The 24,283-nt window shown below is 37.6% G+C and overlaps 1 protein-coding gene and 1 long non-coding RNA gene across 2 annotated transcripts; both read left to right on the top strand.

Moving 5' to 3' along the window:
• Window positions 1-92: 92 nt before the first annotated feature.
• Window positions 93-11,311, top strand: LOC139936092 (4-hydroxybenzoate polyprenyltransferase, mitochondrial-like). The gene is made up of 8 exons (XM_071930811.1): window positions 93-229; window positions 1,720-2,546; window positions 3,352-3,518; window positions 4,619-4,740; window positions 5,208-5,293; window positions 7,257-7,390; window positions 8,818-9,006; window positions 9,579-11,311. The coding sequence occupies exons 2-8, from the start codon at window positions 1,775-1,777 to the stop codon at window positions 9,750-9,752; spliced, it is 1,644 nt and encodes a 547-aa protein (XP_071786912.1). The 5' UTR covers window positions 93-229; window positions 1,720-1,774; the 3' UTR covers window positions 9,753-11,311.
• Window positions 11,312-17,152: 5,841 nt separating this feature from the next.
• Window positions 17,153-23,154, top strand: LOC139936094 (uncharacterized). The gene is made up of 3 exons (XR_011785900.1): window positions 17,153-17,265; window positions 21,244-21,329; window positions 21,702-23,154. It is a non-coding gene; the product is annotated as an uncharacterized lncRNA (long non-coding RNA).
• The last annotated feature ends 1,129 nt before the right edge of the window (window positions 23,155-24,283 follow it).

Raw genomic sequence — 24,283 nt, 5'->3', positions numbered from 1 at the left:
GCCTTAAAAATACAGCGTCCGCCGCCAGCAATGCAGTTTGTTTTTAAAGTAAGTTTGGCGAATTAGGAATCCGTAATTGGGCCACATGAAACATGTGTAAATGCGGCAGGACAGGAGAGCCGCTGCCGGTCGGAGATAAAACACTGCGGCAAAATCCACGATCAAGTGAGAGAAAGTGGACAGGTTTTCTGGGACTAAATATCACCAACTGACTGATGGTGACGAGAAGGTAATTTCACTAGTTAAAAACTGCAACATTTGTAATTTAGGTCGTGAGATTTGCCAAACAAAATGGGCATTTTTACACTTGCTTGCTGCACTGGCACTGCACTGCCTGCAGTTTTCATCCTCATCCTGCATGCAGTGCTACTGCTCTCGGCTCTGACGATTGAATCATTGAATTGATCATAATTGATTGAAGGTGCAAATTGTTTTTGTTTTTGTGTGAGACCTGAAACTTTTGTAAATGTTAATTTGTGAAAATTATTGTCTTATTTTTTTCGTACCATTTGTTATTCAAACCAAGGTATTTAGATTTTAGGGTAGGGGATGTTAATAATATTAATATGGATAACTTTCCGCATGGCGCCACCACTTTTTCACTCTTTTTTACCAAAAGGGATATCTCTTTGAGGTAAATTAGGTACTATATTATTTCATATCGAATGAAAAAGTGGTGGCGCCATACGGAAACTTTTCCATTAATATAATAATTATTACATGTGAAACACCCTGCCTGGGCCAGTTTTTTTAGCCGTAAATATGGGTCCCACTATCTGCCGTCAAATCGCCGTCAACTCACTTGGTGCCGTCAACCCGCCGTCAACTCCTCCAATATACATTTAAAATCCACTATTAAAGAGGCATAGAACTGTAAAGTATTAGGCCTACTATTAAAGGAGAATTTTTGTAAGTTAGGTTACATTTCGGTATGAAAATTGGGTTTTTTTTCTCATTAAAAAATATCTCGAAGCAGCAAAACTGTCGGCCGCCATCTTGCTTTTCCACAGAGCTTGCACTACATTGACAACAGAGGGCGCTTTCCTGCATACGGATTAGTCTTTGCCCAAGATGTCAATGATTGGTACCGCATAGTGTTATGTACTGCGCGTCATGTTAATTGATCACTGACGTCTTGGGTCAAGACTAATTTATACCTGCCATCTGCGTTGTGGTTGAGTTAACTGCGAGTAGACGGCACGAAGCGAGTTGATGGCGAGTTGACAGCAAGTAGTAGGATCGATAAATACCGGCTCCTCTGCTGTGCAGTGTAAGTCCCTTTAAGCCCTCCATGGCCCGTTGTTCACAAATGGCTCAAAAGATTGGCTCAAAATGAGCCATGATAAAAAATGCTGATTGGGTCACCGTTGAAGCCAAGATTGGCTTGTCAAAATTGAGCTAGTGGCTCAATGTGGTGTAATTTTGACTAAAAAGCCAGTCTTTTTGAGCTCATTTTGAGATAATCTTTTAAGCCATTTGTAAACAGAGGAGCTAGCATTTTTGGCTAAAAATGGGCTGTTTTCCCCTAGTGTACTAATTTAATCTCTCTTTTTTCTCTGGTATGCTGTAACCCTTCTTCTCAGGTAAGAAAAAAATTCAGTGGAATTGGAGTTAATTAAGGGCGAATAAATCGGTGGCGACGTGCGGAAAAAGATCCCTTTCGTAATTTTACAAATGTTAATCAACTGATGGATTAAATTTGTTTATTTTTTATTTCAGATAGTAGAATAATTCATCATAAAGCATTGTTCTGCGAGTAACAATTGATGACAACATGGTGTTACTCAGCTGTACAAAAGTTATTGGGCGTTGTATGCATCTCTCATCATTCAGCAGGTACCCTGTGCTTTCCACGGTATCCAAATCAAACTACAGGTTGGTTATCGATCGAAGGTGGTGTTCCTTTGCATGCATGAACCGTTCTTTATCATCTAGCAAGACACTGTGTGGTGTGACAATAAACAATCCATTGAGTGCTTTTACAGAGCAGGGAAGATGTTTAAAGGTCCCCTCCGCCCTGCATCATTTCGGACAATGTCATCCAACAAACTCGCATACGCACGACGGTCAAAGCCTAGCGCCATTTCAAGAGTGTGACAATAAAAGCGTAAAATTTCAACATTATAAATCTGCATCTCCTTCAATAATCAGTGAATTAATACATCCAAGACACTGCCATCACAAGCCAGTTCCCGCTCAAGATTCTCAAGACTCGGTCTCAGACTTTCAAAGAACTCAGTCGTGCCAACAACTTCAGAACGTTCTTCTACGACCAAGTCAGCATCTCCGGCATGTTCATCACTGCACCCAGTTTTGTAGAGCACAGTTTCCTCTGAAACGACGCAGGGAACCACACAGTTTTGGTCAGGTGGTGGGATGGAGACAGGAAGGATGGGCCGAGCTCTTTGGGCGTGGTCAGATCGGGCGTGGTCAGATCTTGGGATGCAGCAGTAGGCGGAGTATGAGCCTTATGACATCTGTGGTGAATGCAGCACCGAGTAAGATCCAACCCTACATGAAGCTCATGAGAATCGACAAGCCAATTGGTAAGCAGTGTGTTGTGCAATTGGTAATTGTCAAAGACCAGTATTCTCACTTAGTGTATATCCCAACATGCATGCATAATATAACAAACCTGTGAAAATTGTTGCTCAACTGGTCATGGAGTTTGCTAGAGAATAATGAAGGAAAAAGTCACCCTTGTTGCATTACTTTGTGTGCTTTCAGATGCATAAATAAAAGGCTTCAGCTGAAGTCTATAATTCGTTGTGTGAGAAATGGTTTTCCTCAAAAGGGAGCCACTATCAGCAGCTCTCCATTGCTCGCTATCAAGTAATTTTTCATGCTAACAATTATTTTGAGTAATTACCAATAGTGTCCAGTGCCTTGGATTGAATTTGTGGTCTAGACACACTCATTAACAAATATTATGATTGCAAAAGTTTTTGAAGTCATTAAAAAGATTGTCAATTTGGCCTCCTTGGCAACTACTCACCAGCCAGTGATGATTAATTAGGATAGTACCGTTCTCCAGTGTATTTTTATCATGCTTATGTGCAATAATTTTTTGCTATTTTTAAATTGTAGTTTTTCCATCTTCTTTGTGATTTTGTTTACTTTTTATAGTATTTCTTTGTTTTGTTCGGTTGTTTGCCTGTAGTTGTGCTTGTCCCTTGTCTTTTGGTTTTTGATGTAACAAGGGTCCCAATTTAGTGGGCCTGTGTGCCTGTTCGGGGTTTCCCTTTTGCACCAATGTCATTTTTTTTAAATGTATTTGTGTATTGAAGGTAATAAAATAAAATAAAAATAAAAAATAGTTTAATTTTGTTGCTTGCTTTCCCCCTGATACAGGAACGTGGTTGTGCTATTGGCCTTGTGCGTGGAGTATTGCATTGGCTACAGCGCCTGGTCACTTTCCTAGTTTATACATGCTTGGTCTCTGCGGACTAGGAGGCCTTGTAGTAAGAGGAGCAGGTTGTACCGTCAATGACATGTGGGACAAGGACTTTGATAAATCTGTAAGTACTGTGACCCGGGAGCAATTTCATAGGGCTGCTTAAAGACACTGGACACTATTGGTAATTGTCAAAGACCAGTCTTCTCACTTGGTATATCTCAACATATGCATAAAATAACAAACCTGTGAAAATTTGAATTCAATCGGTCGTCGAATTTACCTATGTTACAGACGTTGAACTTCCACCCTTGATGAATGGACACAGAAATTTTCCTGGTAGGGGCACCTCTATGAAGAAAATGAAAATTTGTATTGTTGGACCTTTGCAAAGGGCAGCAATAGGAACTGATCCATTAGCTCCGCCCCATTGCATATTGACCCATCACAACCCATTGCGCAACAACAAGTCTGACTTGCGTGCGCAATAGCTTGGCGCGCGGCAGAGTTGTGCAGAATGGCATTGGAGAGGCTCATGTGTTCTTCCACACGTGCGTCCTGGGTGGAGCCTAATGGATCGGTCATTGCTATGGGTAACGTGGATTAATTCGAGGCTCGATATACAAGCCATTGGACCCTTTCGGTAAACAGTATTGTCCAAGTCCCTTGGAGAGGCTCATGTGTTCTTCCACACGTGCGTCCTGGGTGGAGCCTAATGGATCGGTCATTGCTATGGGTAACGTGGATTAATTCGAGGCTCGATATACAAGCCATTGGACCCTTTCGGTAAACAGTATTGTCCAAGTCCCACACTTCGTGTATCACAACTTATATATAAAATAACAAACCTGTGAAAAATTAGGCTCAATCGGCCGTCGGGAGAAAATAACGGGAAAACCCATACCTTGTTTCCGCACGTTTCGCCGTGTCATGACATACAAAAAAATCTGTAATTCTCGTTAGCGAGAATTGATAATTGTTTTAATGTTGTCTCAAAAAGTAAAGCATTTCATGACATAATATTTCAAGAGGAGTCTTTCACCATTACCTTCTGTAAACCCTGTAAGTTATTTGTAAATTTGTAAAAACTTTTAAAAAAAATTCTGTTTCGAAAGTGTATAACTGTATAATGGCTTTAAATGAACTAATTGGTCAATGATGCACATCATTTTGACACATATCAGTTCCACAATTATCGGAATGATTATATTTGATTTTGTACAGGTTGAACGGACACGCTCAAGACCCATAGCTGCAGGTGACATCAGCCCTAGACAGGCCCTAGTCTTCCTAGCAGCTCAACTCAGCGTTGCCTTGGGGATATTGCTGACTCTTAATCCATACAGGTATGTCATTCTCTCCAATACTTGAAGAATTACACTGGCTGTCAATCAATGAACGTATTGTATAAGAGATTCTCTTGCTGGCCTACAAGTCTTTGTCTGGTTTAGCACCGCAATATTTATTATGTCATATCAAACATTTTGTTCCTGCAAGTATTATTTGAAGCTTTGCATGGTGTAGAGAAATAAGAAGAAACTAAAAATAAATAGTAAACTTGCGGGTACAACCATGTGTTAATCTCTTTTGAGTGAGTATTGGCTCTGAAAAGAGCCAGTTTGGTCTCAGAGCCAACACTCGCTCAAAAGAGATTTACACATGGTTGTACCCGCAAGTTTACTACTCACTTATAGTTTCTTCTTATTTTGTTCCTGGAAGAGTCATCCTCTGATCAATACTTGCTTGTAGAATTTATGTCTCTGGAAAATTATGTGTTAAATAGATTTCCTTATCGTCCTGTCTTTGTATACAGTATAGCTCTTGGATTTGTTGCTGTTCTACCAATCGTCATCTACCCACTGATGAAGAGAGTTACTTACTGGCCACAGGCATTTCTAGGTAAGATATTTTCCATCTGTCCTGTTGTTAAAGGGTCTGGGTATTTTTTACACAATGTCCACAGATTTACATTAAACTTAGACGGTTTGAAGATAATGATAGTAGAAAGCTTCCCTTAAAATATTACTTACTGAGGTGCTGTATTTTTTGTGAAATGAGTAAAACAATGCCACAAAAATTATTTTAGTCTCAGTTTTAGCGTGTACAAACAGATTAACCAGTTATGGTATTTTACCATAACATACCATACCTGGTTAATACGTTTTTACATGCAATATAATTTTCGTCTCACTGAGAGTGAGACATAAACTATTTTGGGGGGACTTTTTTTCCTCTTCTCATTTCTCAACAAATACAGCATCTCAGCAAGTAATATTTTAAGGGAAGCTTTCTATCATAATTATCTTCAAGCTGTATAAGTTTAATGTAAATCTTTGGACATTATGTTTTGTGTTAAAAAAAGTGCCCAAATCCTTTAATATGTTCAGCTGATTTCGTTAGTTCAGGATCCCAGCTGTGCCATTGAAACTTTATGAATTGAATTGAAATAAAAGTATGAAGTCTTGCTTTGCCAGGCACCACCCTCTCATTTTAAACAGACATAAGCTGCATGCCTTTTCTATGGATCAAGGCAAGACTGGAGTTACATGCCCTGCGGCCGATTTTGAGAAACGCTAGGATTAATCCTATCCCGAGTTAGGACGAGTAACCCTTCTTGACATAGGATGGGTTCAATGCATCCTACGTCTTGGGTCCTAAGATTAATCCTAAGTTAGGATGTGTTTGGTGAAATCAACGGCTGATCTTTGCCTTCTTTGCCCTTTGAAAGACTTCCATAGACTTGATTTTTCCCATTGGAAATGCCCTTTGCAAAATGTCAATGGCCTTGCTTTTTCAAAGACAAAATTCAAGGTCTGCATGGTAGCTGTATAAATGCATACACGCCGACTGCTCAGTTTTTGTTTGTTGAGACTTTCCCGATTTCCAAGTTTCAAAACGCCTAAATCTAGAGGTTGTGTTCAGCTGCTGCAGGTCTAAATGAGCCCTTGTCCAAATAAGCCGCTCAGACTATGGCTATGGCTATGGCTTGATTGCTGCTTCATCATGTATTGAAGTAAATAGGATGTCCTTACCAACAGACTTAACAGCAGTTAGAGCCATCTGTAGCCGCCATTTCTGATATAGCATAAGTCCAAGTGGCAGGGGTCAATTTCACAAAGATAGTCCTAACTTAGGACTAGTCCTACATAGGACTCTTTAAAGCCATTGGACACTTTCAGTAAACAGTATTGTCCAAGGCCCACACTTCGTGTATCACAACTTATATATAAAAAAAGAAAACCTGTGAAAATTTAGGCGCAATTGGTCATCGGAGTCGGGAGAAAATAAAGGGAAAACCCACTCTTGTTTCCCCACATATCGCCGTGTCATGACATGTGTTTAAAATAAATCTGTAATTCTTGCTATCGAGAATTAATATTGTTTTAATGTTTTCTCAAAAAAGGGAATTTCATGGAATAATATTTCAAGATAAGTCTTTCATCAGTACCTTCTGTAGCTCCTGTGAATTATTTGTAAATCTGTGAACTTTTAATTTTTTGTCTGTACCGAAAGTGTATAATGGCTTGAAGAGTTATTCATAAATACCTCTCTGACAGTTTCGCTATTCCTTTATAGGCTTGGGCCTTTATCACACGGCCACGACCCTGCCGGATTTAAACGGCAGTTTAGAAGTCGTCGCTACCCTTTTATTCCCTTATTTAAAACATAATGCTAGTCCTTCATGTCCTAAGTTAGGCAACACGTCCTATCTCGAGATAAGACTAGGCTTAACTCTTTGTGAAATCCACCCCTGGTCAAGTTGGGTCATCCGATTAAACCAGTTTGACCTCTGATGCAAGTTAAGTGTTCCTTGATTTTAAAACAACTAACTTTAATTATTGTTGAATTTGTTTTGATACAGGCTTGACAATCAACTTTGGAGCTCTGATTGGCTATTCAGCAGTACATGGGTCATGTGATTGGAGCATTGTATTGCCTCTCTACATGTCCTGTATGGCGTGGACTATGGTCTATGATACCATCTATGGACATCAGGTATGTACCACTCAATATTTCTTGTCTAACATTTGGACTGATCTAGGCCCAATTCATGGCTCTGCTTACCGTCGAATTCTGCGCTTACGATCACCGTTCTCCGCTTACTGTGACAGCACCAAGTTTCGGCGCTAGCTGTGTAAGCGTAGAATGCCTAGTATTAGTAACATAGATTACTCATGTGCACAAGCAAAAACTCCCTGCTAAACTGTGAAATAAGCTTGATGTATGACTTTTTAAGTCAGCCTGGTGACGAAAATCAGTCGTTATTGTGTCTACATATAAATAAAATCCTGTTCTTTGATCTACTCCTCTAGTGTTAAGGACACTGTTCCTAAAAGCATTGTGAAATCTAAACCCCAGGGGTTACAAAAGGCTGGAAATGGCATCTTTTTAACTTATCTCTTAAAATTTTGACCCTAGTTTCAGATTTTTGCTGTCAGCAATGACTCTCACCTCTGACTTTATTTGTCTTTATTAACACCCAAGAAGATCTTTGCCATTTGATTAATAGGATTGTTTGTCACATGATAGCAAATAAATGTACCATTGGCCGCTACATCATTCACTGTGTTTTTTTTTTAAATTCCATCCGATTTGTTCTATTGCAGGGAAGTTGTACCCTCCATTCAAAATGAGTGTACAAAGATCTACTTGCACGTTATACATGTATAAAACAAATAATGAATGTTTTTCATTCGTGCAACTCGTGAAAATATTCACACCAACACACTCAAAAACATTCATTTATAAATACCCCAGGCAATTTCGCTATTCCCATGTTATTGCGCGGAACGCAGATAACTAGTAGTAACAGCGCGTAATCTAATTCTAAACCCGTGTACACACAACCCACGTGCACTAACAAGATTTTTCACAAAGTTTTGGGAAAAATGTGTTCAAACCTCTAATGTTCGTTTGTCGAAGTCTCTTTAATAGTATTTTTTTTAACAAAAGCACCTTGTAGGGTCATGGCTGTGCGATAAAGGCCCGTTTAAAGCCATTATACACTTTCGGTACAGAAAAAAAAAAAAAATTCACAGATTTACAAATAATTTATAGGGTTTAGAGAAGGTATTGTTGAAAGACTTCTCTTGAAATATTGTTCCATGAAATGCTTTACTTTTTAAGAAAACATTAAAAAAATATCAATTCTCGTTTATAGCGAGAATTACAAATTTATTATAAACACATGTCATGACACGGCGAAACGCGCAAAAACAGGAGTGGGTTTTATGTTATTTTCTCCCGACTCCGATGACCGATTGTTATTTTGTATATAAGTTGTGATACACGAAGTGTGGGACTTGGACAATGCTGTTTACCGAAAGTGTATAATGGCTTTAAGAACCTGTCGCTACCCTTTTATTCCCTTACTATTTGTATACTATTTACCATCTAACTTGGTCCCATTTCTATTCCATTAGGATAAGAGAGACGACATGGCATTGGGTCTTGGATCTACATCCATCAAGATGGGTGAGAACACCAAGTATTGGTTGACAGGATTTGGTGCCGTTATGTTGTCTGGTCTGACGACAGCTGGCATCATGGCGGAACAGACGTTGCCTTACTACCTAGCAGTAGCGCTCACTGCAGCTCACATTGGCAACCAGGTAAATAATAACAATAAGTCTTATCTAGCGCATGTATTTACCAAACAAGATACTCAAGGCGCTGAGTATAATACAAACTTTCAGAAAGATAGGTTATTGTAGTGATGAATTCTGAGACCCAATTATGTAGAACCTTATTAATATAAAGCTATTGAACTTTCCTGGTCGAAACCTTCGCCCACTTTCATAAAGCCTGTAAGCACAAAAACTTGCTAAGCAAAGACAAGCACCGGTATTGTTTAACAGAAACAGGTTACCAGCCAAAGGTACATGAAGTTTACATCGGATCGGTGCCCCACTCACTTTTTGCTTAGGTAAAGAGTTTTTGCAAGCAGTATTGTCTGCTAAACAGCTCTATGAAATTTGGTCCTGGCGTGCGTTTTCGCATTTTGTAACTAAAAACTGTTAATGGCCGGTGATCAACCAATGGCAAGTTCAACCAAAGCAGTTGTTGGTCATGACAGCCAATAAGCACCCTCTCGCTTCTTGTTATTTAGATCTTCTTTAGATCTTCCAGAAAAAATGTCTTCTGACTGAATGGATATTTTTATTTCTATTTCTACCGCTACCAGGTGTGGACTGTGGACATTCACAATCCTGAGGACTGCTGGAACAAGTTCTACTCCAATCGCAGGCTGGGTGCAATCATCTTTGCAGGTATTGTTGCAGGGACCTTGGCTAAAGCTGCGTCTGAATCATCCGATGGTAAAACGAAGACGGACAATAGAAGTAAAATACAGGCATGATACTCATTCATTTTAAAGGCACTGGAGACTATTGGTAATTACTCAAAATAATTGTTAGCGTAAAAACTTGATTGGTAACAAGCAATAAAGAGCTGTTGATATAGTCTGAAACATTGTGAGAAACGGCTCCCTCTGAAGTAAGATAATTTTTGAGAAAGAAGTACATGTAATTTCTCACTAAATTATTTGAATTGAATTCGAGACCTCAAGTGATAGAATTTAAGGCATCTGAAAGCAACTTGTGTGTCAAGCCTGTCATTGCAACTTCGATGACAAATCACATTTGAGTGGTTTATTGTTTTATGCATTATGTTGAGATACACCATGTGGGAAGTCTGGTCTTGAACAATAACCAAAGGTGTCTAATCCTTTAAGTCTGATTTCCAATTGTTTTTGCCCATGCACAAATCTTTAAAATTGGTATAAAATAGCCTGAAAACTCTATTCAAGCTAACACCATATGTTGGTCAGGCCTAGTAGTCCTGCCCTCATTCCTACTTGATTTTACATAACCCAATATCATGCCTGGCAATAGGAAGTGTACATGATTGATTATTTAGATTATATAAATATGATCATGGATAAAAAATCGAAAATAATAGATAGAAGTTGTTTTATCAAACGGCGTTTGACTAAACTCAATTAAAATGCTGAGTGACCAGTGTGATTGACATCTCAACCACCTTGTGATTTTTTTTCTGTGGTTTTCTATTTTTCGTTTAAATATAAATATAAGAAAATCAATTAATTGGTGACGTCAAGAAAAATTATCATTTTAGAGCCTTAAATATGTTGGGGCCTTTTCTTTTTTATAACCATATTTCCAAAAAAATGCAATGGAATAAAGAGAGCCTACTGCATCATTTCAGAGCATAAAATCTTTACTATAAAAATGGCCCCAATTGATAAAAATTATGGACTTTATACCCAAGACGTCAAGAAAAATTATCATTTTAGAGCCTTAAATATGTTGGGGCCTTTTCTTTTTTATAACCATATTTCCAAAAAAATGCAATGGAATAAAGAGAGCCTACTTTATCATTTCAGAGCATAAAATCTTAACTATAAAAATGGCCCCAATTGATAAAAATTATGGACTTTATACCCCTTGCATGCCTTGACAGTGTTTTTTCTCCAATTTTTTCCCCATTATTCAAATTTCAATATTTCCTAAAACATAGCTCCTATCTCTGCGAAAGTGACATAAAGTGGCTTAAGCCTTGTGGTTTTATCAAATTTTGCCTGAAAATGTGGCTTTATCACAAAATGTGATTTTATCAAATTTCGCCTGAAAATGCGTACAAGGTTATAGCCTTGTGGTTTTTTCAAAATTTGCCTAAAATTGTGGCTTTATCAAATTTTGCCTGAAAACGTGGCTTTATCAAATTTTGCTTGAAAATGCGTACAAGGTTATAGCCTTGTGGTTTTATCAAATTTTGCCTGAAAATGTGTACAAGGCCTTGTGGTTTTATCAAAATTTGCCTAAAAATGTGGCTTTATCAAATTTTGCCTAAAAATGTGGCTTTATCAAATTTTGCTTGAAAATGCGACAACACTATAGCCTTGTGGTTTTATCAAATTTTGCTTGAAAATGTGGCTTTATCAAATTTTGCTTGAAAATGTGGCTTTATCAAATTTTGCTTGAAAATGTGGCTTTATCAAATTTTGCTTGAAAATGTGAACAAGGCTATAGCCATGGGGTTTTATCAAAATTTGCCAAAAAATGTGGCTTTATTGTGGTTTTATCAAATTTTGCTTGAAAATGTGTACAAGGTTATAGCCTTGAGGTTTTATCAAATTTTGCCTGAAAATGTGGTTTTATCAAATTTTGCTTGAAAATGCGTACAAGGCTTTAGCCTTGGGGTTTTATCAAAATTTGCCTAAAAATGTGGCTTTATTGTGGTTTTATCAAATTTTGCCTGAAAATGTACAAGGCTATATATATAGCCTTGTGGTTTTATCAAATTTTGCTTGAAAATGTGTACAAGGTTAAAGCCTTGTGGTTTTATCAAATTTTGCCTGAAAATGTGGCTTTATCAAATTTTGCTTGAAAATGCGTATAAGGCTATAGCCTTGTGGTTTTATCAAACTGTGCCTGAAAATGTGTACAAGGCTATAGCCTAGTGGTTTTATCAAATTTTGCTTGAAAATGTGGTTTTATCAAATTTTGCTTGAAAATGTGTACAAGGTTATAGCCTTGTGGTTTTTTTCAAATTTTGCCTGAAAATGTGGTTTTATCAAATTTTGCTTGAAAATGCATACAAGGCTATAGCCTTGGGGTTTTATCAAAATTTGCCTAAAAATGTGGTTTTATCAAATTTTGCTTGAAAATGTGTACAAGGTTATAGCCTTGTGGTTTTATCAAATTTTGCCTGAAAATGTGGTTTTATCAAATTTTGTTCGAAAATGCGTACAAGGCTATAGCCTTGTGGTTTTATCAAATTTTGCTTGAAAATGCGTATAAGGCTTTAGCCTTGGGGTTTTATCAAAATTTGCCTAAAAATGTGGCTTTATTGTGGTTTTATCAAATTTTGCCTGAAAATGTACAAGGCTATATATATAGCCTTGTGGTTTTATCAAATTTTGCTTGAAATTGTGGTTTTATCAAATTTTGCCTGAAAATGTGGTTTTATCAAATTTTGTTCGAAAATGCGTACAAGGCTATAGTCTTGTGGTTTTATCAAATTTTGCTTGAAAATGTGTACAAGGGTGGTTTTATCAAATTTTGCCTGAAAATGTGGCATTATCAAATTTTGCTTATCAAATTTTGCCTGAAAATGTGTACAAGGCTATAGCCTTGTGGTTTTATCAAAATTTGCCTAAAAATGTGGCTTTATCAAATTTTGCCTGAAAATGTGGCTTTATCAAATTTTGCTTGAAAATGCGACAACAAGCCTTGTGGTTTTATCAAATTTTGCTTGAAAATGTGTACAAGGTTATAGCCTTGGGGTTTTATCAAATTTTGCCTGAAAATGCGTACAAGGCTTTATAATAGCCTTGGGGTTTTATCAAAATTTGCCTAAAAATGTGGCTTTATTGTGGTTTTATCAAATTTTGCCTGAAAATGTACAAGGCTATAGCCTTGTGGTTTTATCAAATTTTGCTTGAAAATGTGTACAAGGTTATAGCCTTGTGGTTTTATCAAATTTTGCCTGAAAATGTGGTTTTATCAAAGTTTTTTCGAAAATGCGTACAAGGCTATAGCCTTGTGGTTTTATCAAATTTTGCTTGAAAATGTGTACAAGGTTATAGCCTTGTGGTTTTATCAAATTTTGCCTGAAAATGTGGCTTTATCAAATTTTGCTTGAAAATGCGTATAAGGCTATAGCCTTGTGGTTTTATCAAATTTTGCCTGAAAATGTACAAGGCTATAGCCTAGTGGTTTTATCAAATTTTGCTTGTAAATGTGTACAAGGTTATAGCCTTGTGGTTTTTTTCAAATTTTGCCTGAAAATGTGGTTTTATCAAATTTTGCTTGAAAATGCGTATAGCCTTGGGGTTTTATCAAAATTTGCGTAAAAATGTGGCTTTATTGTGGTTTTATCAAATTTCGCCTGAAAATGTACAAGGCTATAGCCTTGTGGTTTTATCAAATTTTGCTTGAAAATGTGTACAAGGTTATAGCCTTGTGGTTTTATCAAATTTTGCCTGAAAATGTGGTTTTATCAAATTTTGTTCGAAAATGCGTACAAGGCTATAGCCTTGTGGTTTCATCAAATTTTGCTTGAAAATGTGGCTTTATCAAATTTTGCTTGAAAATGCGTATAAGGCTATAGCCTTGTGGTTTTATCAAATTTTGCTTGAAAATGCGTACAAGGCTATAGCCTTGTGGTTTTATCAAATTTTGCCTGAAAATGGTACAAGGTGGGCCTTGTGTATTTATAAATTTCTGTTTTGTATGTACTAAAATAAAGGCTTATTTTAAAGGGGTGAATCAATTTAAGTTTTGGTTGCCCTAAAGTCAAAGACTAATATCTCATTATTACTTGAGTCGTCTACTTGGCCGCCATATTTGACCACAGTGCAGCAATGGGTGTGTATTATTTTTACACCTAATTTCATATGCGCAAAAATACATAGCTAAAAGCGTTTTTATACATACCCAATTGCACTGTAGTTAAACATGTTGGCCTGAGGGTCCATCTTAACCCGATGGAACCCACCCCCACACTGTAGGGGGGGCTAACATTGGTCCTTATAGTGTGGGGTTGGGTTCCATCGGGATAAGATGGGCCTTCCATATTGTAATTGGGGGGGGGGGGAGGTAGGAGGTAGGTTTGATGCAAATAAAACACAAGTTACAAGGAGAGTCCTGTTCAATTTTTTTATTCAAAAATTTGGCCAAAAAAAAAGCAGAGTTGTGCAAACACCTGTGCCTGTCGGTGGACCCCCTCGGCCACCTGGAACTTGTGATGATCTAAAGGCCCAAGTGCAATGGTCGATATGTTCTCTGTTCAGTGAAGTTCAATTAGATGTACTCCTAGTGTCTACTTCAATGCTGTAACGTCTCGCAAAATATACACAAGCTAGACGCAATTTTGCGCTGTGTTTTAAACGCAAGCGTTGAGCAGAAGGTAGTTGTTGCTTGCTTAAATGAACTGGTGCCCTCAAGGGCCAAAGATTTCACCGATTGTTGTCTTGCAACCAAGCTGCACTGGTGGTGCCAAGAGATGTCAACGCTTGTTCCGATGGGATCCTAACTCGACAGATGATAAAGACTCCCATCCAGATGATGATGTGCTGGTCGGAGAAACAAGTTCTGCAATGGCCACTAATTTCCCCCTTGCTTTTCATGGGGCTGCAATTTGACGTTCGGATGTAATAAACTAACGAAATTACTACAATCGAACTTGCTTTGGGCCAACTTTGATTGAATACAAAGTTGGCAATTGTGTGTAAAAACACATGGCATGTACCAAAAGCTTTGAAGAAAATGCTTGACGTATTGACGCAAACATCGCAATTTTAATTAACAGTTTCAGTAAGCTGAATAAGTGTAATTTTCTCCCTACATGATTGCAAATAAATGATAACAAAGATGACTTTGGATTAATATAACTTGTACCTTCCTAAAAGCCGTGTACGTGTAGAGAATAAGCCACACCAGGAGAAGTATGGGTAATTCAAAACACATGTGAAATGTAGAGAATAAACCACACCAGGGGAAGTATGGGTAATTCAAAATACATGTGAAAATGTAGAGAATTAGACCTCACCAGGGGAACTATGGGTAATTCAAAACACGAGCGAAAATGTAGAGAATAAACCACACCAGGGGAAGTATGGGTAATTCAAAACACATGAGTGTGGAGAATAAACCACATATGGGGAAGTATGGGTAATTCAAAACACATGTGAAAATGTAGAGAATTAGACCTCACCAGGGGAAGTATGGGTAATTCAAAACACGTGAAAGTGTAGAGAATAAACCACACCAGGGGAAGTATGGGTAATTCAAAACACATGTGAAAATGTAGAGAATTAGACCTCACCAGGGGAAGTATGGGTAATTCAAAACACATGTGAAAGTGTAGAGAATAAACCACACCAGGGGAAGTATGGGTAATTCAAAATACATGTGAAAATGTAGAGAATTAGACCTCACCAGGGGAACTATGGGTAATTCAAAACACATGTGAAAGTGTAGAGAATAAACCACACCAGGGGAAGTATGGGTAATTCAAAACACATGTGAAAATGTAGAGAATTAGCCCTCACCAGGGGGAGTATGGGTAATTCAAAACACATGTAAAAGTGTAATGAATAAACCACACCAGGGGAAGAATGGGTAATTCAAAACACATGTGAAAATGTAGAGAATTAGCCCTCACCAGGGGGAGTATGGGTAATTCAAAACACATGTAAAAGTGTAGAGAATAAACCACACCAGGGGAAGTATGGGTTATTCAAAATACATGTGAAAATGTAGAGAATTAGACCTCACCAGGGGAACTAATGGCTTATTCAAAACACGTGAAAATGTAGAGAATAAACCACACCAGGGGAAGTATGGGTAACTCAAAACACATGTGAAAATGAAGAGAATTAGACCACACCAGGGGAAGTATGGGTAATTCAAAACACATGAGTGTGGAGAATAAACCACACCAGGGGAAGTATGGGTAATTCAAAACACATGTGAAAATGTAGAGAATAAGCCCTCACCAGGGGGAGTATGGGTAATTCAACACATGTGAAAATGTAGAGAATTAGCCCTCACCAGGGGAAGTAAGGGTAATTCAAAACACATGTGGAAGTGTAGAGAATAAACTACACCAGGGGAAGTATGGGTAATTCAAAACACATGTGAAAGTGTAGAGATAAACCACACCAGGGGAAGTATGGGTAATTCAAAACACATGTGAAAATGTAGAGAATTAGACCACACCAGGGGAAGTATGGGTAATTCAAAACACATGAGTGTGGAGAATAAACCACACCAGGGGAAGTATGGGTAATTCAAAACACATGTGAAAATGTAGAGAATAAGCCCTCACCAGGGGAAGTATGGGTAATTCAAAACACATGTGAAAGTGCAGAGAATTATCCACAACAGGCCCAGCAAACACGTAACGTCATCGTAACGTTACTGTGAAGTTGTATTTTGGTAATGTTGCTTACCAACTAAAACACAACTAACCTTCAACGTTGCCAAAAGGTTGCAGTTTGGTCTTGTTACACAATGACATAAATACAACGTTATAAAAACGTTATGTTTTAACATCGTATAAAAACGTCCTGTGTATATTGTTATGCAACGTTGTCAGAAGGTTTTGGTTTCGTCACGTTACTCCATAACTTAGATACAACTTTTGTCTAACGTTTTTTAAACGTCATATACAAACGTTATGTGAATGTTCTGTGCAAAACGTTATCTGAGAGTTGTGGCTTTGTGTTTTCACAACGTTTTAATAAAGTCACTTGAGCTTTGTTTGGCAACGTTGCTTGAATGTTGTACCTTCGTCAGGTTATTTGGCAACGTACAACTAACTTTGCAACGACGTAGTTTTCATCGTCTGATAATGGGACGTTGTGGAAACTTGTTTTAACAAAGTTACCGAACAGTGTTTTGACAGTTCACTGGCATGTGTCGCACGACGTGTATCCTCGGGGCACGTGGGCAACGTACAGATATAACGTTGTATCAACGTTGTACCACGAGGCAGATGACCGCGGTCATGCAGAAATCCTCTACAAAACGTTTTCAATACAAAATAATATTTTTTTATTATAATATTATTTTATGGTAATATTTTATAAATAAAAAAAATAAAGACACTCATATAGGTGTTAGTAAAGAACAAAAAGATTAATAATAAAAAACTTCATACAATTATTAAAAAAGTAAATTCTCATATAAAGTACGAGGCTACAATCCGCGCGGAGGATTGTGGGGGATTGTTCAAATGTTATGCTGCACTGTCGCCGTTCAACCGTCGTATTCTTCTCCTAGCCTGTACGTTACGCCGACCAAATTTACATCGGTTGTGAAGTTGTCATCTTCTCGACAATGGTAAGTATTTTACATACAAAAACTCACTTTGTCTTGTTGTGTTTTCCGTAAAAAAACAAGTATTTTCTTTGGTTATCACGATTGTTTATATATGTCATCATTCATGTACGTCGTGTGTACATCTCCAGACAACAATACAATGAGACATTTTTACACATACAATGGTAGTTGCGATAATCGTAACCCTCCTCCCGACGGCCGCCCAGGCCGGAGGGTTACGAGACTCGTTCGAGCGTAAACGGTTGATCTGGTCCAACACGTACAATTTGGACAGCTAGTCACCAGATTTGCCCCATTTTTACCACTTTTAAAAATCATGACACAAATTCTGAGGGTACTACCTTAATTCGCAATGTCTAATGCAGCCTGCCATAATACTCAAAACACCATTGAGGAAATATTTCGAAGAAAAATGGACAAAAACTTACCAGAATCGGAGCGAATTCACAGGTTCAAATGTCGAACCTGCGTGGGGCGGAGCTTCGGCTGTATGTGTGGGATGTGTGGTTCAAAAGGTCGTGGCAGTGCGTGGGGTGCATTGTGTAGCCGGCAACTGTGCACATATGTGCGGTCTGAGGCTATTCCCGCTTGCGGACTCACATCACTACACGGGCGGACGGGATGTTACACGTGTATTGTACATATACATGGTGTACAGTACTGTGGTGCATATCATGTACATGTACAGTGCATTGTCCTATTTTATATACGGGCCCTGATGACATGTCTTTTGATTTCCTTTTTTTTTTTCATCTGTATTTTCATCAATTATTTATTCGTTTGTCCAGTTCCATTTGTGATCTTTTTGGATTTTATATAGTGTCTTTTTTTATTTAAGAAAGTGTTGTGAATACACCATGAACAGACCGATTGCGATACCAATGTTTACGTATGATCACGTGACCTACAGTACCCAAAGAAAAGGACAGATACACAGCAAAGACATGGGAGGATGGGAAGACTCGTACCAATGGACAAGAAATCGGCGGTATATAACTTTGTCTAGCTAAAAACGAAACCCTTTTTGTAAAGTTGAATGTTGTAACATAAATTTAAATCACACTTGCTGTTCTATATTTCCAGTATTCTATTAAAAAATAGGTTTCTTTTGAGATTATAAACTACGTGAGCTACTGATGTTTGAGCAAGCTCACGCGCCGTAGATTTTGCGCTGTGCACAGCTGAAGTCGGGCTGTGCCGTGAGCGAAGTTGTCCGACTCTAGATGAAAGCTATCCCTTCTAAAAAAAAAAAAAAATGAGGATTAAAATAAAGGGATTGGCAGCTTTTTCGGGAGAGGAGTTTTATTGAAAGTATTGGCAGCAAATTCTTTACAATGAGGGTAACACTTGACACCGTGTGAACATTCTCGTGGAATTTCCTAGTTTGGTGGAAAAATGTGTTTACCCATTACTGTTCAGCCACCGCGGTAAGGTCGCATGTTACAAAGCCCTGAATATTCTTCAGTGATTTTAAGAAATTACACTTTCTTACAGGTCACGTGACGTTGCGCGCAATTGGTCTATATTATTGGTTCACTATTTATAATTTAGGCCTATTTTGTAAAGCGCCTTGAGCACAGGGGACTGTGCGCGAAATAAGTGTCCTACCAGTATTAATTATCTTCGTTGTACAACTAACAATAAGCGGGCGGAATTGTTTTTACACCACGGCCAGGGTTTTGGACAACATCGCGTATCCTGTTATTTGCGACAAAAATACATTATCCGTAAGGCCGGTCGCACATTCCCTATTGGAAGATTATTTCAAAAACTAAGGAGGGAAGGAAAGCCAGAATTCTATATATTTATTCAACGGTGTTATGCACACATTAATATTATTTTTTTAAAGGATAGTAGGGGTCAAGGGATACTGTTTTTTTAACTTGTCATATGCCGCTTCCATTTTAATTTTCGGTAACCATGCTGCAGTGACTGGAACAATAGCTGTGATTTCGTTTTGCTACATACTTGCTTGCATATCATTGCATGTAAATTTAGTTGTTTATAGTGGCTCCAAACTGATTAAAACAACCTTAGGTTGGTAGACGTTTAACGATATTTTAAATGCCCTAAATAAACAGAGCTTCTACAACGCACTCGATCACAACCCCAATACATGTACCTGGGATGGTCAAACGAAATCACTCAAGAAAAAAATAAGCTTGTCGGAGATCAAGCACAGACTTTAAAAATGTCATAAATATACACAGATAAGTTTAAAATACAAGATTGTATAATACAATTGTTTTAGCGGGTCATTTTCATATCTATAGACATAGAGCGAGGAAGCTTTTTTAAAAGTAAAGCGAGCACAGAAACTTAGAGGTCCTTATTTCGAAACCATGGCGTCGGCTTACGGTTCTTGCCGCAAGTTTACTATTCCTTATTTATTCTTCCGATGTACTTTTTACATTGTATTATTATTACTCACGTGCTCACGGCGCTTTACATTTACAAAAGTAGGCCTCGATTAGAAATAAACAAACAGGCAGTTCACAACACTTTCTTTAAAAAATATTATATAAAAAAGGGGCACTATATAAATTACAAAAAGAACAAATTGAACTGGACAAACGAAGCAGAAATATTAATGAAAATACAAATGATAAAAACAATTATGAAATCGAAAGGCATGTAGGTCACGTGATCATACGTAAACATTGGTATCGCAATCGGTCTGTTCATGGTGTATTCACAACACTTTCTTAAATAAAAAAAGACACTATATAAAATCCAAAAAGATCACAAATGGAACTGGACAAACGAATAAATAATTGATGAAAAAAAAAAAGGAAATCAAAAGACATGTCATCAGGGCCCGTATATAAAATAGGACAATGCACTGTACATGTACATGATATGCACCACAGTACTGTACACCATGTAAATGTACATACACGTGTACTGTGTTGTTGCTGATAAGTATAACATCCCGTCCGCCCGTGTAGTGATGTGAGTCCGCAAGCGGGAATAGCCTCGGACCGCACATATTATGTGCACAGTTGCCGGGCTACACAACGCACCCCACGCACTGCCACGACCTTTTGAACCACACATCCCACACATACAGCCGAAGCTCCGCCCCACGCAGGTTCGACATTTGAACCTGTGAATTCGCTCCGATTCTGGTAAGTTTTTGTCCATTTTTCTTCGAAATATTTCCTCAATGGTGTTTTGAGTATTATGGCAGGCTGCATTAGACATTGCGGATTAAGGTAGTACCCTCAGAATTTGTGTCATGATTTTTAAAAGTGGTAAAAATGGGGCAAATCTGGTGACTAGCTGTCCAAATTGTACGTGTTGGACCAGATCAACCGTTTACGCTCGAACGAGTCTCGTAACCCTCCGGCCTGGTCGGGAGGAGGGTTACGATTATCGCAACTAATACAATGGCAGAGGTAGCTAGAATACGGCCAACCAATCTTCGTGTTTGGTCTTCCTCCGTGCTCTTTGACACCAGTTTACTCTGTATCCTTTGTCCCAGAGTAGAATAATTGTGAACCACAGATTTTTGATGGAAAATTGACTGCTTTTCGACGCCATGATGTTTAATTTAATATATTATTATGCTTACTTATGAGGGCACCAATTTGTGTGTGTTACTGTTATTGTGCTTTCCACAAATCAGCTACGGTAAAAGGAAAAGTATTTCATCAATTTATATATATAATTAATATTGTTGAAGGAGTAATTAAGGGGTAACTGAAAGGAACCAACATTTGTATTTTTTTCAGAAAGCATATATGGAATAGTGAAGCATGATTGATGCTTTTTTAATGTTGATTGATTTACCTTTTTTTAATGAAACGGCAGCATTTAAAAAAAGGTTTGTTGATCAATTACAGTTAATTTTGTTAGCTGAGACAAACAATATGTGGGTACTGGGTAGAAGGAATGAAAATGCTTAGTTTTACCATTTCGAATGACCACCCCAATTACTTTATGTTTTTCTTAAAAATGTTTTTATTTTACTGTTAGGAGCTTGCTGAAAAGGTTAGAGGAGGCCATCTCATCTTCTTGACACCTACAAATTTCCCCACAACAAAAGTTGGGCCCAAGTACAGGTGAGTGAATTACATGTGCATGATGTAGCTTTGTATGTGAAATACTCTCAATGGAAACGTTGGCAACGCCTATTATATTGTAAAAAAAAACTAGATAGCTTGAAGACAAAAGGTATTCACTATCCTATACAAAGATTAATGGAACATGTTTTCAGTCCATAGACATTTTGATATTGTGCAGGTACATATGGACAGTTATGTTTCACGATGTATACATTAGAAAATAACAATGTCAAACTCGTTCTTGTTGACCCGACATGGATGAACCGATATACATGTGTACATTGATAAAGGAAATACATGTACACATTTTGTGGGAAAGGTCAAAATGATTAAATGTTCTCTTTGTTTCACATTTTCTTTTACATTTAGGAACCTTGTTGAGGAATACCTACCTTTTTCGGATGTGGTGACCCTTGGTGATTCTGACTAATCCATCGACAATTTTGCCGTGTACCACTTGCTGCCTGCTATCCTTTTTTCCCCAAACCCTTTTTAACATTTTATCTCAAAGCTGAGCTTTAATTGTTACTGATTTAAAAACTTAGATGCACTAAATGAAGAAATTTAAACAAGAACAGTATTTAACATTATTCAATATGTTCAAAAAAGTTCTAAATTCAACATTCCTCCTCAACAACTTTGCCATTCACACTGGATTTTGCTCCATCCAAATGTAAAAAAAACAAAAACAATTTGTGTGGATATTCATTAAAATGGCACTGTATTTTTACTTTTGAAATCTGAAGACAATTGGAACTGTGTTTAAAGTTAACTTTAAAAACGTTTGTTTTCTAAGGGTTGTTATACATTTGGCAATAAAATTACCTGGTAAGAAACATTTTGAGACACAGTTCACTTTGAAGTAATGTGGTTTTGGAAAAACATTTTGAAGCTGATGAGTGTTTCTGCCAGAAACGCTTCTCAGATTGGGTGTTCCAATTGCAGACTATATATTCTTCCCACATGAATTTTCACAGGTTAGTTTTATGGTACGATGTATCTACAACTAGATTTGAACAAGCAGTGAGTTTCAGTAACAATGGTATGGAACTTACTGTATGTGTATATAATATAATATATACATGTAGATAAATACAATAAAACTAACCCTCTGTGAATATTTCACTGCAAAAGATGTTTGTGTTTTGGAGATTTCACTGGGAAAAAAACAGGACGATTATTTCCACACAGGAAGAATATTTCTTAGAACTAAATTTTGGGGAATAAAAAGTGATCTATTTTTTCTATAACTGGAGAACTTCGAAGTTAAACGCTTCTCAAAATGCATTACACTACCTAAAGCTGCTGAACTTCTGACACTACAGTTGTTTTTTATTGCCTTAAATTTGTAGAGTCATTGCCAAACGTATACAGACCATTTAACTGTAAATCTCCATCTTTGCCATTTTTATTATACAACGCATTTTGAGGTATATTTAACCATGCTTTAAAGTTTTGCTGTCTTTTCTATGAAATGATTTGTATGCAATTAAAGATGTTAAGAGAGCCAAAAGCACTTTTGGTATGCATGTGTCTTGATTTGTTGTGATAAATTTACATTTATTTAAAGCATTTATAACGTTTTTATAACGTTGGGTTTTTCCTATTGATGACGTTATATAAATACGTCACAATCACGTTCAGAAATAACTTTATCAAAACGTGAAGATTTAACGTTTTCACAACGTTATTATATTACGTCATGACGCGACGTTATCTAGACGTTGACAAAACTCCACACTTATCCGTCCGTACAACGTTAAATAAAAACGTTCTCCCAACATTCAAATAACGTCGTAGCGACGTTCAGGGCACGTTATTATGTTTGCTGGGGGGGAAGTATTGGTAATTCAAAACACATGTGAAAGTGCAGAGAATAAACCACACCAGGGGAAGTATGGGTAATTTAAAACACGAGTGAAAATGTAGAGAATAAACCACACCAGGGGAAGTATGGGTTAATTAGTCAAAACATAGAAAATATGTCTCACCAGGGGAAGTATGGGTAATTCAAAACACATGTGAAAGTGCAGAGAATAAACCCTCACCAGGGGGAGTATGGGTAATTCAAAACACATGTAAAAGTGTAGAGAATAAACCACACCAGGGGAAGTATGGGTAATTCAAAATACATGTGAAAATGTAGAGAATAAACCACACCTGGGGAAGTATGGGTAATTCAACACATGTGAAAATGTAGAGAATTTGCCCTCACCAGGGGAAGTAAGGGTAATTCAAAACACATGTGGAAGTGTAGAGAATAAACTACACCAGGGGAAGTATGGGTAATTCAAAACACATGTGAAAGTGTAGAGATAAACCACACCAGGGGAAGTATGGGTAATTCAAAACACATGTGAAAATGTAGAGAATTAGACCACACCAGGGGAAGTATGGGTAATTCAAAACACATGAGTGTGGAGAATAAACCACACCAGGGGAAGTATGGGTAATTCAAAACACATGTGAAAATGTAGAGAATAAGCCCTCACCAGGGGGAGTATGGGTAATTCAAAACACATGTAAAAGTGTAGAGAATAAACCACACCAGGGGAAGTATGGGTAATTCAAAACACATGTGAAAATGTAGAGAATTAGACCACACCAGGGGAAGTATGGGTAATTCAAAACACATGAGTGTGGAGAATAAACCACACCAGGGGAAGTATGGGTAATTCAAAATACATGTGAAAATGTAGAGAATAAACCACACCAGGGGAAGTATGGGTAATTCAACACATGTGAAAATGTAGAGAATTAGCCCTCACCAGGGGAAGTAAGGGTAATTCAAAACACATGTGGAAGTGTAGAGAATAAACTACACCAGGGGAAGTATGGGTAATTCAAAACACATGTGAAAGTGTAGAGATAAACCACACCAGGGGAAGTATGGGTAATTCAAAACACATGTGAAAATGTAGAGAATTAGACCACACCAGGGGAAGTATGGG

This window comes from Asterias amurensis, chromosome 4 (assembly GCF_032118995.1).
Source record: "Asterias amurensis chromosome 4, ASM3211899v1".
Lineage (NCBI taxonomy): Eukaryota > Metazoa > Echinodermata > Asteroidea > Forcipulatida > Asteriidae > Asterias > Asterias amurensis.
Note: the sequence above shows the minus strand (reverse complement) of the source record. Positions and strands in the feature narration are given on the sequence as shown.

Excerpts from the sequence above, each read along its gene's own strand:
- LOC139936092 (XM_071930811.1), top strand. The coding sequence starts at position 1,775 with ATGGTGTTACTCAGCTGTACAAAAGTTATTGGGCGTTGTATGCATCTC. Across the intron at positions 7,391-8,817 it reads ATACCATCTATGGACATCAG|GATAAGAGAGACGACATGGC; the intron begins GTATGTACCACT and ends CTATTCCATTAG. Across the intron at positions 9,007-9,578 it reads CAGCTCACATTGGCAACCAG|GTGTGGACTGTGGACATTCA; the intron begins GTAAATAATAAC and ends TACCGCTACCAG.